Genomic DNA, 14,073 nt, shown 5'->3' on the forward strand with positions numbered 1-14,073 from the left:
GATTGCACAATGTTGCTCATAATTAGTATCATTCATTTTTGTAATACACAACAAAAACTCATTTCATGAAAAGATTATTTACGTCTCACATGGCAAAAATAGACTAAAAATATTACTACCTAATATAAATCAGCTGTTCATATAACCATATGTTTTTTACTAGTAACTTTATAGTGTTGTCACTTTGGCTGCCAAAAAATCTACCATTAAAAAAAATTAAGTACTCGCCAGATAAATAGAAAGATCCAGGAGCAAGGTTCTGATGTCCAGGTTCTGCAATAAATAGGGGGATAAAACATCCCCTGACACCCTTGCATTCCATATGGAAGAATATCTAATGTGACACCTACCATAGCCTCATTAGCTACGAATACCTTTAGTACAAAAATTTTAAGTAAATAGATATTTTATCTCAATGTAGATAGATTTTTATAAAACGAACATTTTTATAAAAAAAAAAAAATCAAGCATTCTTTGAATGTTTGTAGTATTATTAAGTTATAACATCTTGATTTTGATCTTGACAATTGATCTAAATGTCGAAATTAACAAGCAACAGTATTAACATTTTAAGAAGCATTACAGTAAATTGTAAATAACTTTATTTCAAATCAGAAGCTATTTCATTGTAAAATATTAGATTACATTAAATGAATATTATTTTTTCATAATGATAGAATCATTATTATAAATAAATACATGCCATAAAGCAAGAACTATGAATCCTTCATATTTAATTCTCTGGTGCTCATTGAATTATATTTTCATACATTCAGTCAGCTAAATTAATTTGATTTCTTTATTGTTGTGTACATTAATTGTTAATTTTTATTATTATTTATAAATTTTTTATGTTCTTCATTTCTTTTTATGTGTATTCAAATCCATTGATCTTTTTCACTGTAACTGGAAAGACTGAACTAGTAAAGATACCTTCAGTAAAGAATATTATTAAATAAATAAATACATAATGATTAAGCTGCAGGTAATATGATTTGCCAAACATTATATTCATTTCGTTTTGATCCAGAAGCATGTGTTTCAATTGATAAATTTAGTTTGAAGTTAGAGCCTGGTATGCAGTTAAGATTGTCGGTATCACACTACTTATTTAATCTATTGATAGCATCAAATATCCTGATAGTTTACTGAAAAAATTCCTGATGTATGGATCTTATTTTAAAAAATTCATAGTTTCAATATTCTGAAAGTATATCTGTATCATCTTACTTAATGTTTAAATTAATTATGAGAAACTGCATGATATAGCTTGCGCTTTTTTTCCGCTATCACTAAAAGAGGAAATTAATGTAACCCCTAATGCTGCAAATTTACATTTATTCTTTAGTGTAGCTGTTGACTGACAGAAACACCAAAAAACTCAACACAATAAAATTGCTGGTGAAAGTGAACAGTTAATGACCCATATTGAACAAAGAATACAGAACAAGAATATGGCTACAAAAATACAGATCAAAATCAAAAACACAACTTTCTGCAATACATATCAACATGTGGTGTTCTGCTTGGAGGTAGGTCCTTTCAGTCACTGTCTATATCCATTTCTGTCTCAAGCTTTCTCTTTCATTCCCTTGTATTTTCCAATCTTTACCTCACCTAGTAACTTCATCCTTTTTCTTCCTCGCTTCCGTTCTCTTTCTACTGATTCTTCACTCTTTTTTTTTTAATCCTATTCATTACTTTTTCATTCCATATTTTTTTCCACCCATCTTACTTTCTCCATCCTTCTCGATGCAAACATTTCAAAAATCTCAATCCAGTTTCTCTCTCTGTTTTTTAATAACCATGCATTTCCTTCTATATAACACACACTCTATATATAGCATTAAACTCTAAGTTCAGACTTTTACTGCAAAGTAATTTCCTCTTCTTAGGCTTCCTTTGCCATTACTATCTTTCCTTTTACTTCCATTGTGTTCTTCTAGTCCTCTGTTACCATAGCTCTCAAATATCTGTAATTTTTTACTCTTTCTTTTATTCCTTTACTTGTCCTTACAATTACGTTCTCTTGTTGTTTATTTACATTACTTTAGGTTTTTTTATATTTATTTTCATTCCACTACTCTTTCATTTCTTTCTTCAGGGCTCTTAACAATCTTTAAAGTGCGAGTGGGCCATCAGTTACAGTTGCCATCATCAGCAAAACTTACATAACTTATTTTTCATTCTTCTACACTAATTTCTTCTTCTCATTCTTCTAATATATTCCATAACAGATTTTCAAGGTAAATGTTGAGCAGTGTCAGTGAGAGGTACAACCTTGCCTAACGCCTCAGCCTAAACGAGACAGTTAGAGACAGTTAAACAAAACAGCCTCAGACAGATATATTCTTATTTACTTTCATTATTGCTATTTGTCTCGTATATAATTCTTTAATTAATCTTCTGTCTTTCCATTCTACTTTTTTCTCTTTAAGAATCTTGAACATTTTCTGCTATTTGACTCTATCAAATGCCTTCTTTAAATCTGTAAAACACAGACTCATTCCTCTTCTTCTCTCTAACTATCTCTCTCCAACCATCCTTAGAAGCCCAATGGCTCTGGTTTCTTTTCCTCTTCAGAAGGCAAACTGATCCTTCTCTACAATCTCTTCTGATATTCTTACCGATCTCCGGTTTAGGACTGTTAACAAAATTTAGGACTCTTTTTGTACTGTACATTTTCTGGTTCCAGTTTTCTTTGGAATTGGTGTCACTACTGTTTTTACACAATCTTCAGGCCATTCTCCCATATTGTGTATTGCATAGTTCAACTATTTTTTCCACTCTTTACACTGTAAGAAATTATAAAATTTTATGGGAAGTTCATTTACTTCAAACAATATTTTATTCTTAATTTCTTTAATTGCTTTCTGTACTTCACATTTTAATTTCTTCTGATACCTCTCATTCCATTTTTTATGTTTAATTCCTCAGGTTTCTCTCTTGTCATGTATAAGTCCTCCATAAATTCCTTCCGTCTTTCTCTTCATAGTTTACCATCCTTATCCTAAATTTCTCTCAGTTTACTACTACCTTTCCATTTAACCCATGAAATGCTCTTCACTTTCCTGCACATCATATTGCACTGCCCTTCTTTTTTAGATCTCATCCTTAAAATACTCTTCCTGTCTAATACCTTTTCCTTGTTTTTTGTCTTTCCCTCCTTAACTCATTGTTTAATTTGCAATAAATCGCTTTTTCATTTTCCCCTGTCTTATTCTTATACCTCCTTGTTTCTTCCATTTCCTTTAGCATTTCTGTTAATATCCATGGTTTCTTGGTTTTATTTCCCTCATTATAGTTTATTTTTTTCTCAGCTGTTTTTACTTTAATATTTTTTTATTATCATTCAAGTCTCCTCATTGTTCTCATTTTCCTCTTTGCTTTCTTTAGTTGCCTTAGCTAGTTTTATCCTCATCCAGTTTCTTCAATTTTTTAAATTTCATTTCTAATTATTTTCTCAGTTTTTTTTAAAGCTATCCTGATTTCCATCATAAGTGGTAGATGGTTGTTATTGATATTTACACCTGGTAATCCATTAGCTTTCTTAACAGCATTCCTATACCTTTCATCATCACATCATCATCACACCTTTCATCATCACATTACTAAGATATGGTCTGTCTGATAGTGTGATTTATCTCCACGGTATATCCATATATATCCTTGGTGGTTTTAAACCAAGTATTGCTTATAAATATTTTTTCTCTTATGGTAAAATTCTACTATCTGTTCTCCCTTCAATTCCTTATCCCTAAGCCAAATTTTCCTACCACATTTCCATCTTCACTTTCTCTGACCACAGCATTCCAGTATTACATCCCTTTTCTGATTTTATTACATCTTTAATATTCTTGTACATCTCTTCAAAATCTTCTTCATAATTTGAAGTTAGCATATGAGTACATACTTTTACTGTAACTAAATCTTTTGGTAATATCCCAATCATTGATGTCATTTATATATCCTACTTTCTACATTCCTCATAATTATTGCCCTTCCATTTTTCCTTTCTTTCTTTCAAAACATTTAACAGAAGAAGCCAGCATCATAATGTAATATTCTCTGCATTGTAATAGCACTCTGTATTCTAATACCATTGACTTTGTGAAGAAGTTCCTTCCCTTTTGTAGGTAGTTTTCCACCCCCAGGGCAATAGATTGACGTGTGTCTACCTCTGCTCATCTGCCCTCTGAGGAGGCTGTTGGCGTTTGTAATGAGGGGAATTCTTTATAGTGGGGTTAACTTGGTACCTTCATTCATTAGCTGTATATACTAGTGGTTGTTAATACATACAACTGTTGTTTCTACTACAGGAAGGTGATTATTAGTATTTTCCCTTCACTGACTCTTTGACCTTAAAAATTTTCCTACATTCTCTAGTGCATTTAGAGAGGGGAAATATATAATGATAGGTAATATTTATCAACCAACAAAATTAATAACATTTTCAGGAAAGAAGATTACTTTAGAATTCCAGGACTAAAAATTAAATAATTGAGATCATACAGAAAATTAACAAAATAAATACTGGAAAACACAGTTACTCAGGAGAATACAGATTAAGCTATACTGATTTCATTAAATATTATGGAAATTTACTCACAAAGTCAAAGAACACTTACAAGCAATATATACAGCAGGATCAACTTTTGAAAATTGTAATGCCAAAGAAAACATGCAAATTTTGCATAGCAGACAAAATCAAGACCTCAGTGAATTTGAAATATATAATATTTACAAATATATTATTAAATACATTATTTGGCCATTTGAAAGGGATTTCCTAACCAGTTGAGAGGAATTACAACAGCATTACCTGAAAAATATTGTTGATAAGCAGCTGCATAATTAGCTACAAAAACATTTTGTTGGAGAAACGATATCTATGAAATTTAAGTGAGTTATTTATTTTTTAAGTGTTATCACATTTCATCTTGCTGTTTAACTAATTATTAGCACTTCTCCATATGTGAACTTTACTCCAGCTTCTACTCATGTATTATTTTTAATATATGTCACTACTTCTGCATAGTCTGTCTATACATTTCTAACATATATGCATAAGTTACTTTGAAATGGCTATTATTAATACATTGACCTCTACATGTGCATAACACACACACACACACACACACACACACACACACACACACACACACACACACACACACACACACACACACACACACACACACACACACACACACACACATGCACACACAAAATTTAAAGTTTTTGTTTTTAATCTCCAGAGATTATAATTTTTGTTTTATTAAGAATTAAAATATTGTTAATTCTATCATTAATAGTATTAGATATTAGCATTAGTACAAAAAAATAATAATGACATGTTTAGTAATCTGAACTCTTAGAATCTTTCTTAATGAATATTATGCAACAGTGTATATATTCTTGTTAATGTTATTCTGTTATAAAAACAATTAAAACTTAAGCAGTAAAATGTAGAATGGTAATGCAAGGTGAAATATAAAGTTATGCATCATTCCTGAATGTGGAAAATCTTGGTTTATGTATGTGTATTACATTCTATGAACTTATGTTTACTTTTAATTTTTTAACTCTGTAAAGGTCACACTAAAATAAATAATTTAATAAAGTAAAATGTTTTCAGACTGGAATATTATCAGGTATACCTCACTTGTCAAGGTGGTTGTTTTCCTTTGGGTCAGCAATTGTTGCTGATTGTTTATTAAAAAAAAAAATTCTCAGTCGTACTAATGTACGAAAATTGGCTACATCATCATGTAAGTTACAATTTCATTCTATTATGAAATATAATTTCAAATTTGTCTTTATTCAAAAAGAACAATTTCCTAACAGTACACAAATATAAAATTGCTTTAAAGTGTTTTCTAAAGATTTTCATAATTTTATGTTTAATAAAATATATAAACTATAGTATTTATCTTAAATCTTAATAGTTTCATTAAAGTTGAAGACAATAAAATCAAAATTAAGAAAAGTTGTATTATAAAAACTTATGAAGATTTTCAAATTTAGTATAGTTTATCTTATCTCTTTTCCTATGTAATTTTATGTTAAAGAAATCTGCTGAAAGGTACATATTAAATCTACTGTAATCATTTATTTATGGTTAAGTTTCTAAAATAAACAAATCATGAAATAATCAGCAGAGTAAAAATTTTAATGCTAACACTTTTTTCTTACAGATAGTGATTCATACTAGTAATTTTTGAGTTTTAGTGCATTTTTCAGATAAAAATTCAATACTGTGATATCATTTATATCTCTGACTTGGTTCTATTCTATTTTCCAGAACAGAACGATTTAACATTTTCAACTAGATCTAAAAATAAAGAAAAATCATTAATTTGATAAATTAAAACTTTCTATTTGGAATAATTTTGATGATGATTTGATTTAAAATAAAATTTTAAACCAGCTAAATTTATGATTTTTTAAAAAGCTTGACTTTCTAAACCTTTTTCATTAGTTGCATCATTTGTAAGAACTTTTAAAATCTCCATTAGTGCACCATAAAGTTACTTAAGTTGAAATTGAAATTATTCTATTTTTTAAACCGAGTTAATCATTTTGGTTAAGAGTTTAAAAGATAAGTAATATATGATTTTTATGTAAGTGTATAATTTGAGAAGTATTTTTTTAGTACAGAATTACTAAAAATTATATTAAAATATTTTATTCTATTTAGCACCTTAGAGAAATTACAAAGAATGCATCTTAAGCAAGTACTTCAAATACATACCCTACAGCCTGATTTATACACTATCTAGACCATCCAAGGGAATAAAATTTTTCTTAAACAATTATCTTAAAGTGAGGATGAAATTCCCATGTGAGTCACATGTAATTTAATGGGTTACCATGTATTTAAATATGTACATAAAATCTCTAAATTTCAATTGTATGATTTATTACATCATATAACATTTATATTTTAATATTGATTAAAATATTATAAATTAATATTGGTAATGTATATAATATTTCAATTTATTTAGGGTTTAATTCATACAGATATAATTATATTCAAGGGTATAAAACATTTCCTTGTCAAATTAGATACAGCAAACCTTAAATTAAATAAACCATTACTTGCCAAATACAGTCACCAATCATAATGCTCATGGATTATATAAACTAGACTGCTCCAACAATGTAGTGTTCTACATTAGAAAAAAAAGGACATACATTCAAACAAAGATACAATGAATTGAATTTTTAATAGCACTACATAACACAATGAATTAAAAATTTCCTAAATACTTCACAGAAGCAGTTTATAAATTCCCAGTTAACAAATAATTGACAATGTATTATATATATATGTTCTATACTTATAAAAAAGGAATTAAATTTTCACAGAACTAAACATATGAAATGTTCAAACATACAAAACATACAACAATGTATTAAATGAACAGAAAAAATTGAAATGTAAAACGTTTTTTGACCATAATCTAAAACTTGTTTCCTCACCCAAAAAGACTGCCAACAATAACATTAGCTAAACCACAACAGAAAACAGCTGCTCCAGTCACTGAAGATGACTGTAAAGCAACTGATATTTCTATGATGCAAGTTAAAAAAAGTTGTATGAAAATAAATTCGTTTCAGTTTGTCTATAAACATTACTAATGTTGTGACTCTTTGTTTTAATTTATTTGTTTTTCACTGCTAATATTTTATTTAATTATTTTTGTTTTGGTTTTAGGTACACTAGTTCAAGGATTCATGATACTAGGCCTTGCATTATCTGGATGTAATGGTACTCTTGCCACTTTATTTATGATAGCAGCAGTTGGAGTAACTGGAGCTGTATCAAGTGGTCCGCTAGCATGTGTAGTTGATCTCAGTCCTAATTTTGCAAGTAAATATTTCTTCTTCTTTTCTTACTCTTCCATTCTCCTGAACAATAAATCTCAATCTGCCATTTAGTCTTATTCTGGTTTTTCTTAATCATTATAGATTTAAATGGAATAGTAATATAATTGAAATGCACCTAAAATTATTTAAAAATATTATTGTTAAAATTATATCTTAAAAGTAACCTTCTCCCCAATAACTAATTTATTCTGGTAATTATAAAGATCTATATATGAAAAATCAATTGAATTTTATAGTGTGTTGAGTTATTTATGTATTGAAATATGTAATGCCAAATTTGACTAGACATTGAACATAGAACATTCTAGATGAAAGACAAACACTAATACTTAGCCATAGTCAAATAAGAATTATTTTGTACATTTGCAAAATTGTTTTTTTAATTGGTAAAGTACTTAACTTTATAAAGATACTCTTCATTAAGAATTCAAGTATGATAAAGTGATTACATAAAATTAAATACAAAAAATAAAATATGAAATAAATAGCTACATTATTGTTCTGATCTCTTAAGGTAATGTTGAAATATTTCATTATAATAAAAAACATAAATCATAGTTAATACATGAGCAACCATTACTGTCCAATAGATAAAGAAGAAGGTGCCAGAATCATCCAAAACTTATTTGTTGATTTTTATTTTCAACATTTTGTAGTTTTATTTGACATTTTTTAGGCATTTGCCACAATTTAAAAAAAAATTCTATAAACCTATTGGATGGAAAAAGATATTTGTATGAAAGATAACAGACTTTATACAGATGCAACACCTAAACTGGTAAGTTGAAACCGTCTTTGTCTGAATACTCTCTTTTGCTTTCTATTTTTAATTTATTTAGAAAATATAAGTTGGGTAAAATGGTAGATGATTTCTTTTTCAGGAAGATCTGAAAAAAAAAACAGAGATGGAGATAATTTTTAGTTGAAATGGTGCAGAAATTGAGTTAAATGGAAGTCTATGATCTACAATCCAAACCATTAACAGTTGGATAAAGGGAAAGGACAATGAGAATGGGTGAAGGTGGAAGGGAAGTGACAGTTTATGTTCCCACCAAATTATCAGCTTTTGTAGTTACCACATATCTGAATAGTAGTAGTTCCATTCCTCTGAATATTTTTTCCTTGATTTGAGGTGGATCATTTAATTGGTGTTGATGATTTTTGTACACACACCTCCCCCTATAGACCCATTCTAATTTTTAAAATGAACTTGCTGTTATTTAACAGTAAATCCATTATAATTATGTGTGATTCAGGCAAATTTAAAGTGAAGAAATTGCTATTACTTGTTAATTATTTCAGTTTTAAAATTCTCTTATTTAGTCCTACTTGTCTTACAAACTTTTCCAGTACTTTGCTGGATCTTACCATTGTCAGTGAACACGTATTATTTCATGGACAAATCACTGAAACATGTATTTCTGGGTATAATCTTATTTACGTGGTTTGTGATGTCACCAGTGGGGTTAAGTATTAATCTCTGAACTTTAGAGATTTTAAAATTTTGATAAGATTATGGGTACTGAGAAAGTTCTTTGCTTTAACATGAGATTCAACATTTACAATGATATGGTGACTGGGATCATCACAAGGCGGGTGTCTTTCCCTATGGAGTCAGGATGTTCTAGTGCATAAACTTACCCTACAGACTGATCCAACAAGTAGTTGTATTTAATTCTTAATTTTAAATTAGGATTTTAATGATGCTATCTGATAAATTGGATTTTTCTCCATCTGTCAGCTTGTTTAAGAGTAGAACCTTGTATATTTCATGGATAATGCATTACATTATATTTGTGTTGTATGTGAAAATATTACAATGTTGATGGTTCTGCATGCTGAATGCTACTGATTGTTATAAACTTGTAAGAGTTTGTGAAAAAATTATGTACACTTACTATTACACAATTATATATGAAAATGATTATCTATTATTCTAACATTATAAACCAGTATCTATACTCTTTATTCAATTTTAATTTCTTATTTATTACTTTTTATTATATATTTTTATTACTTTTTCTTATTTGTATTTTATTATTATTGTTAGTTACCCTCTTCAATTATATACCCTTACAATAGTAAATTACCCTTACAATAGATTTGTAGAGTTCTGTCACATAATAAAAAGTAATCAATCCATCACTAACAGTGATGGATTGATTTAAGCCAATCCATCACTGTTAGTGAATGGATTGGCTTAATCTGATAGATATCTACCTATCAATATCTACCTATCAGATTAAGCAAAGAGGATTCGTATATTAAAATGCACTGTCTTTCTCTCTTTTTTTTTTTTTATTAACTAACACTCACAAAAAGTTATAAAAAAACATGTGCTGGTATAGTATGAGTTTGTGAAATGAAATATTTCAGATACAAGAATAAGTGAATGATTCTAGGTTGTTTAAGAAACTTACCTTCTGAAGTGGTATATGAAATTAATTAAGATCTTTACAGTTCAGTTTGTTGGTCTTAAAACTGTAGGCAGACACTGACAAAAATTCTCATAGCAACTAAAACTTTATTTTTAAGCAACATTTCATATAAGATTATTTTCTTTTATTCAACATAAATGAGTTAATAGTTAGATAATAACTATTTAATTTCCTATGTATATTTAAAATATTTTTGTTGTAGCATTTATTTTGCTCTCTTGATATTACTACTGTATATTAGGAAGTCACCACATAATAACACCTAGCACACTTTTTTTTCTAAATGTGGAGTTGATTATTTTAAATATATTTATTGTGGTTTAATATGACATACTTTTTTTTAGGTGTGTTATTGGGACTGGTTGGTTTAATGGCAAATCTTCCTGGATTTATGTCACCATTGGTTGTTGGATATTTAACATACCAAAATGTTAGTTTTATTATGTTTCATTTTTATTTTAAGATTTAGAAATAAATTGAACAGGTCACATGCACTCTAATAATTATATTTAATGGTTCTTAACTATAAGAAAGTTCTTGGCTTCAAAGTGCTTTGATCGTTCCATTTAAAGAGGACAGTCTTTTTTATCTAGTACACTAAGTATAGCATCTATGTATGTTAGATACCAAATAGTTGCAGCTAAGTGATTTAGATAAAACACCAAATGACCAGTACTTAATCTATAACTATTTCATTTATTAAATGATCATTCTGAAGAATGAAATTGTAAAAAGAAAATGTTTATAAAAAAGTTAAATAACCATCATTAACAGACAAAATGCAGATCTACTAGTAGGGTTTATTAAAATATCTCTGTTTTGCAATTCTATTTCAATAATTATTTAATGTAGCTTTTTCATTATATTTTTAAATACAACAAGCATATTATTATATTTTCAACATAACAAGCATTCCACAAGCAGACTTACATGGGAAAGTGAGGGAGGAGTGGAATGTTTTTTTTTACCTATTTCATCAAGCTGAATATATTGTTTCACATCAAGTGCCAAGCCAACCAAAATGGCCAATGATATTCAGTCCTATCCATTTTCAGAGAAAACAATTCTGGTTAGTACCATTATGTCTCAGTTTGCTTTACAAGATTTACAGCAAGAAGAAAGACAGGGCATATATGATTCCTAATTGTGTACACAAAACTAATGTAATCTGTGAGTATACATTTTCAAAGAATAGAGAGGGTCAATTAATAATTGATCCTCTCTGTTAAACTTTCATTTTGTATTTTGAAAGAAAATGTGAAATATTCTAAATCAATTAATATAGCATTCATAGTAAAATTGATCTAAAAACATTTTTAAGCCCCAACTTATTTAATCTGGACAATGAAAGCAGATACAGATGTATCTTTCAGGTTTTATTTTAATAATATTTTTTGCATTTTTCCCATTTTGTCTGATATTTCCATTCTTTTAATATGCATGGTGGTGTATGGATACTATTTGATTGCTTAGTGAATGACATGTCAGAAATTGGCAGCAGGCTGTAACAGATTTTGGTTTGTAATCCTGTAAATTAAGATTACTGCTAATAAATTTTTTAAACAAAACATGTTGATCAGCAGATAAGTAATTGAATTAAAATTAGTACTGTAAAAGATCTGAGTAATAATTATTTGAAAAACACTTTTGTAAGTACCATCCCAGTTAAATAATAATGAATCTTAAAAGTTGATTTACCCTAACATAATCTTGTCTTCTAATTCCCTTAAAAGAAAAAGTAAAGAATTTCCTTAAAAAAATGTTAAGAACAAGCTTATCTCTGGGCCTTTCAGATTATAACTGTCATTTCATTAAAGTAATGAAAACGCTGGGAAGATTTTAACCAGCATGCTGGTTAAAATTAAAAAAGTTTCTGTAAAGAAAACGTAGAATATTATAGATCTAAACTTCAAAAAAAATTTTCAAGAATATTTTTCAGTAATAATGTTCTTTTTGAAATTTTACAGCAAACATCAGTTCAGTGGCAGAAGGTCTTTTTTGTGACAACTGGAATTCTTTTTGTAACAGGAATTTTGTATGTAATTTTTGGAGAAGCAAATGTTCAGCCATGGAATGATGGTTCTAAATCTTTAAAAGGAAAGAAAAAGGTTTACAAATGTGAGAAAGAAATGACATTGATGTCTCTTGTCGTTGATTCAGCAGAAAAGAATGATAAAGTATCATCATAATTGAATGTATAAAGATTTTCTAATTGGAGGTTGCAATGAAGTTTACCATCAAAATCGTTAAGGAAGAAATTTTACTGTGTTAAATAATGATTAACACTAGAAATAGAGACAGTAATCCTCTATGGGAAGTGATATATAAAATTTGTTTTTAATAATAAATATAAGTTTTGACTTAAGATATTTGGTTAGTCATTTCTTTTTTTTGTTGTACATTGGAAGAACTAAAAATTAAATTTTAACAATCTGCTTGTCAAATTAAATTGAATTTTATTATAATTTATCAATGAATGTATTTTTAGAATTTTTTTTAATAAGTAAATCATATTTTCTGTTCAGGTAAACTGCATTTACTAAAAACACAGCACACTCCTATTTGTATTTGGTAAAAATAAAAGGGAACAATTCTGTATGAATATTTCATTTGGAGTTTGAAGATTACCTCTTAATTCATTTCTGTGATGTGAATTACAGAATGTATTAACATTTTTTGTTTAATTAAAAATATACACTTTATATTACCTGTGGAAATGTAATTTTGGAGGATTTCAGAATAATTTTATTGGTAGCAGTCTTTCATACATATTCATAACAACTGTAATGAGTAACTCATACAAACTCACATATAATTGAGATGTGTGAGTTATTCATAACATTCTGGTATTATTAATAGATTAATTTTGAATCACTTTCTAAACACTCGGGCAGATGGATACAGGTACTGTGTTTTTGTGTTTTATTTTGACAAAATAACACATCTTTTTAAAATGCCCTTCTTTTGTGAAAATTTTGTCAGTATATGTAAATTTTTATAAGTGCACTATGTGGACTTTTCATTGTTTTTTAAATTATTTAAAAATACAAAAATGTCTACAAATACTGGTCTGTGGACAAAAATTTGAGATGGGAATATTGTTGTTAGTTCTTCAACAAAGTTGTTGGCTGACAAAGATGACATGTAGGCTGCAATTTACAATTTAAAGCTTTTCCACAGTATCACCTCAGTAGTGAAAAAATGATTACTATAGTTTATGTAAGTTCTTTTTATAAACCATCGAACCAGTGTCAATTTCGCATACTTATGCTAGACCCAGCCAATGTACAAGCTTGGGATGTCATGAGCAGACTGCATATTATTACTCAGCCTGAAAAAATCAACTCCACATGTCAAATCAAATTATTAATTATTATCATATTGTACGCGGTAATAACTATCATATTTACGTATACTAATTATAAACAATACGTAATTAATTCTTTTATAACCTTTATTTGTATTAAAATATTAATTGTTAATAATAAACAAAAGCTTATTTGAATTTTCTTCATGCATCCAATTTAAAGTTCTAGCAAGTTCACCATCCTCACTAAACGAATCATTATCACTGACACTTTCATTTTCACTGTCACTATCAGAGTCTACACATATAACATTCTGTTATTTCACCTATCAATGGCTCCAGTTTTTCGTACTCTTTTTTAATATTTTTTACTTTTTACAATAGGGTTTCCATCATCTTCATTCTTTGAATTAATTTTCTCCAAAGTTAATT

At 28.2% G+C, this 14,073-nt stretch overlaps 1 protein-coding gene across 3 annotated transcripts in view; it reads left to right on the forward strand.

Moving 5' to 3' along the window:
• Nucleotides 1-12,943, forward strand: part of NaPi-T (Na[+]-dependent inorganic phosphate cotransporter) — a 47,595-nt gene extending 34,652 nt beyond the window's left edge. For 2 of the 3 annotated variants that reach the window (XM_075376104.1, XM_075376097.1), the window contains exons 7-10: nt 5,639-5,771; nt 7,724-7,879; nt 10,679-10,764; nt 12,302-12,943. In XM_075376104.1, coding sequence (XP_075232219.1) covers nt 5,639-5,771; nt 7,724-7,879; nt 10,679-10,764; nt 12,302-12,523 — 597 coding nt within the window. In that variant the 3' untranslated portion in view covers nt 12,524-12,943. The remainder of the gene's footprint in view (nt 1-5,638; nt 5,772-7,723; nt 7,880-10,678; nt 10,765-12,301) is intronic. The other variant, XM_075376109.1, reaches the window with a different exon arrangement.
• Nucleotides 12,944-14,073: the final 1,130 nt, after the last annotated feature.

This window comes from Lycorma delicatula, chromosome 1, assembly GCF_047948215.1.
Source record: "Lycorma delicatula isolate Av1 chromosome 1, ASM4794821v1, whole genome shotgun sequence".
In the NCBI taxonomy this organism is placed as follows: domain Eukaryota; kingdom Metazoa; phylum Arthropoda; class Insecta; order Hemiptera; family Fulgoridae; genus Lycorma; species Lycorma delicatula.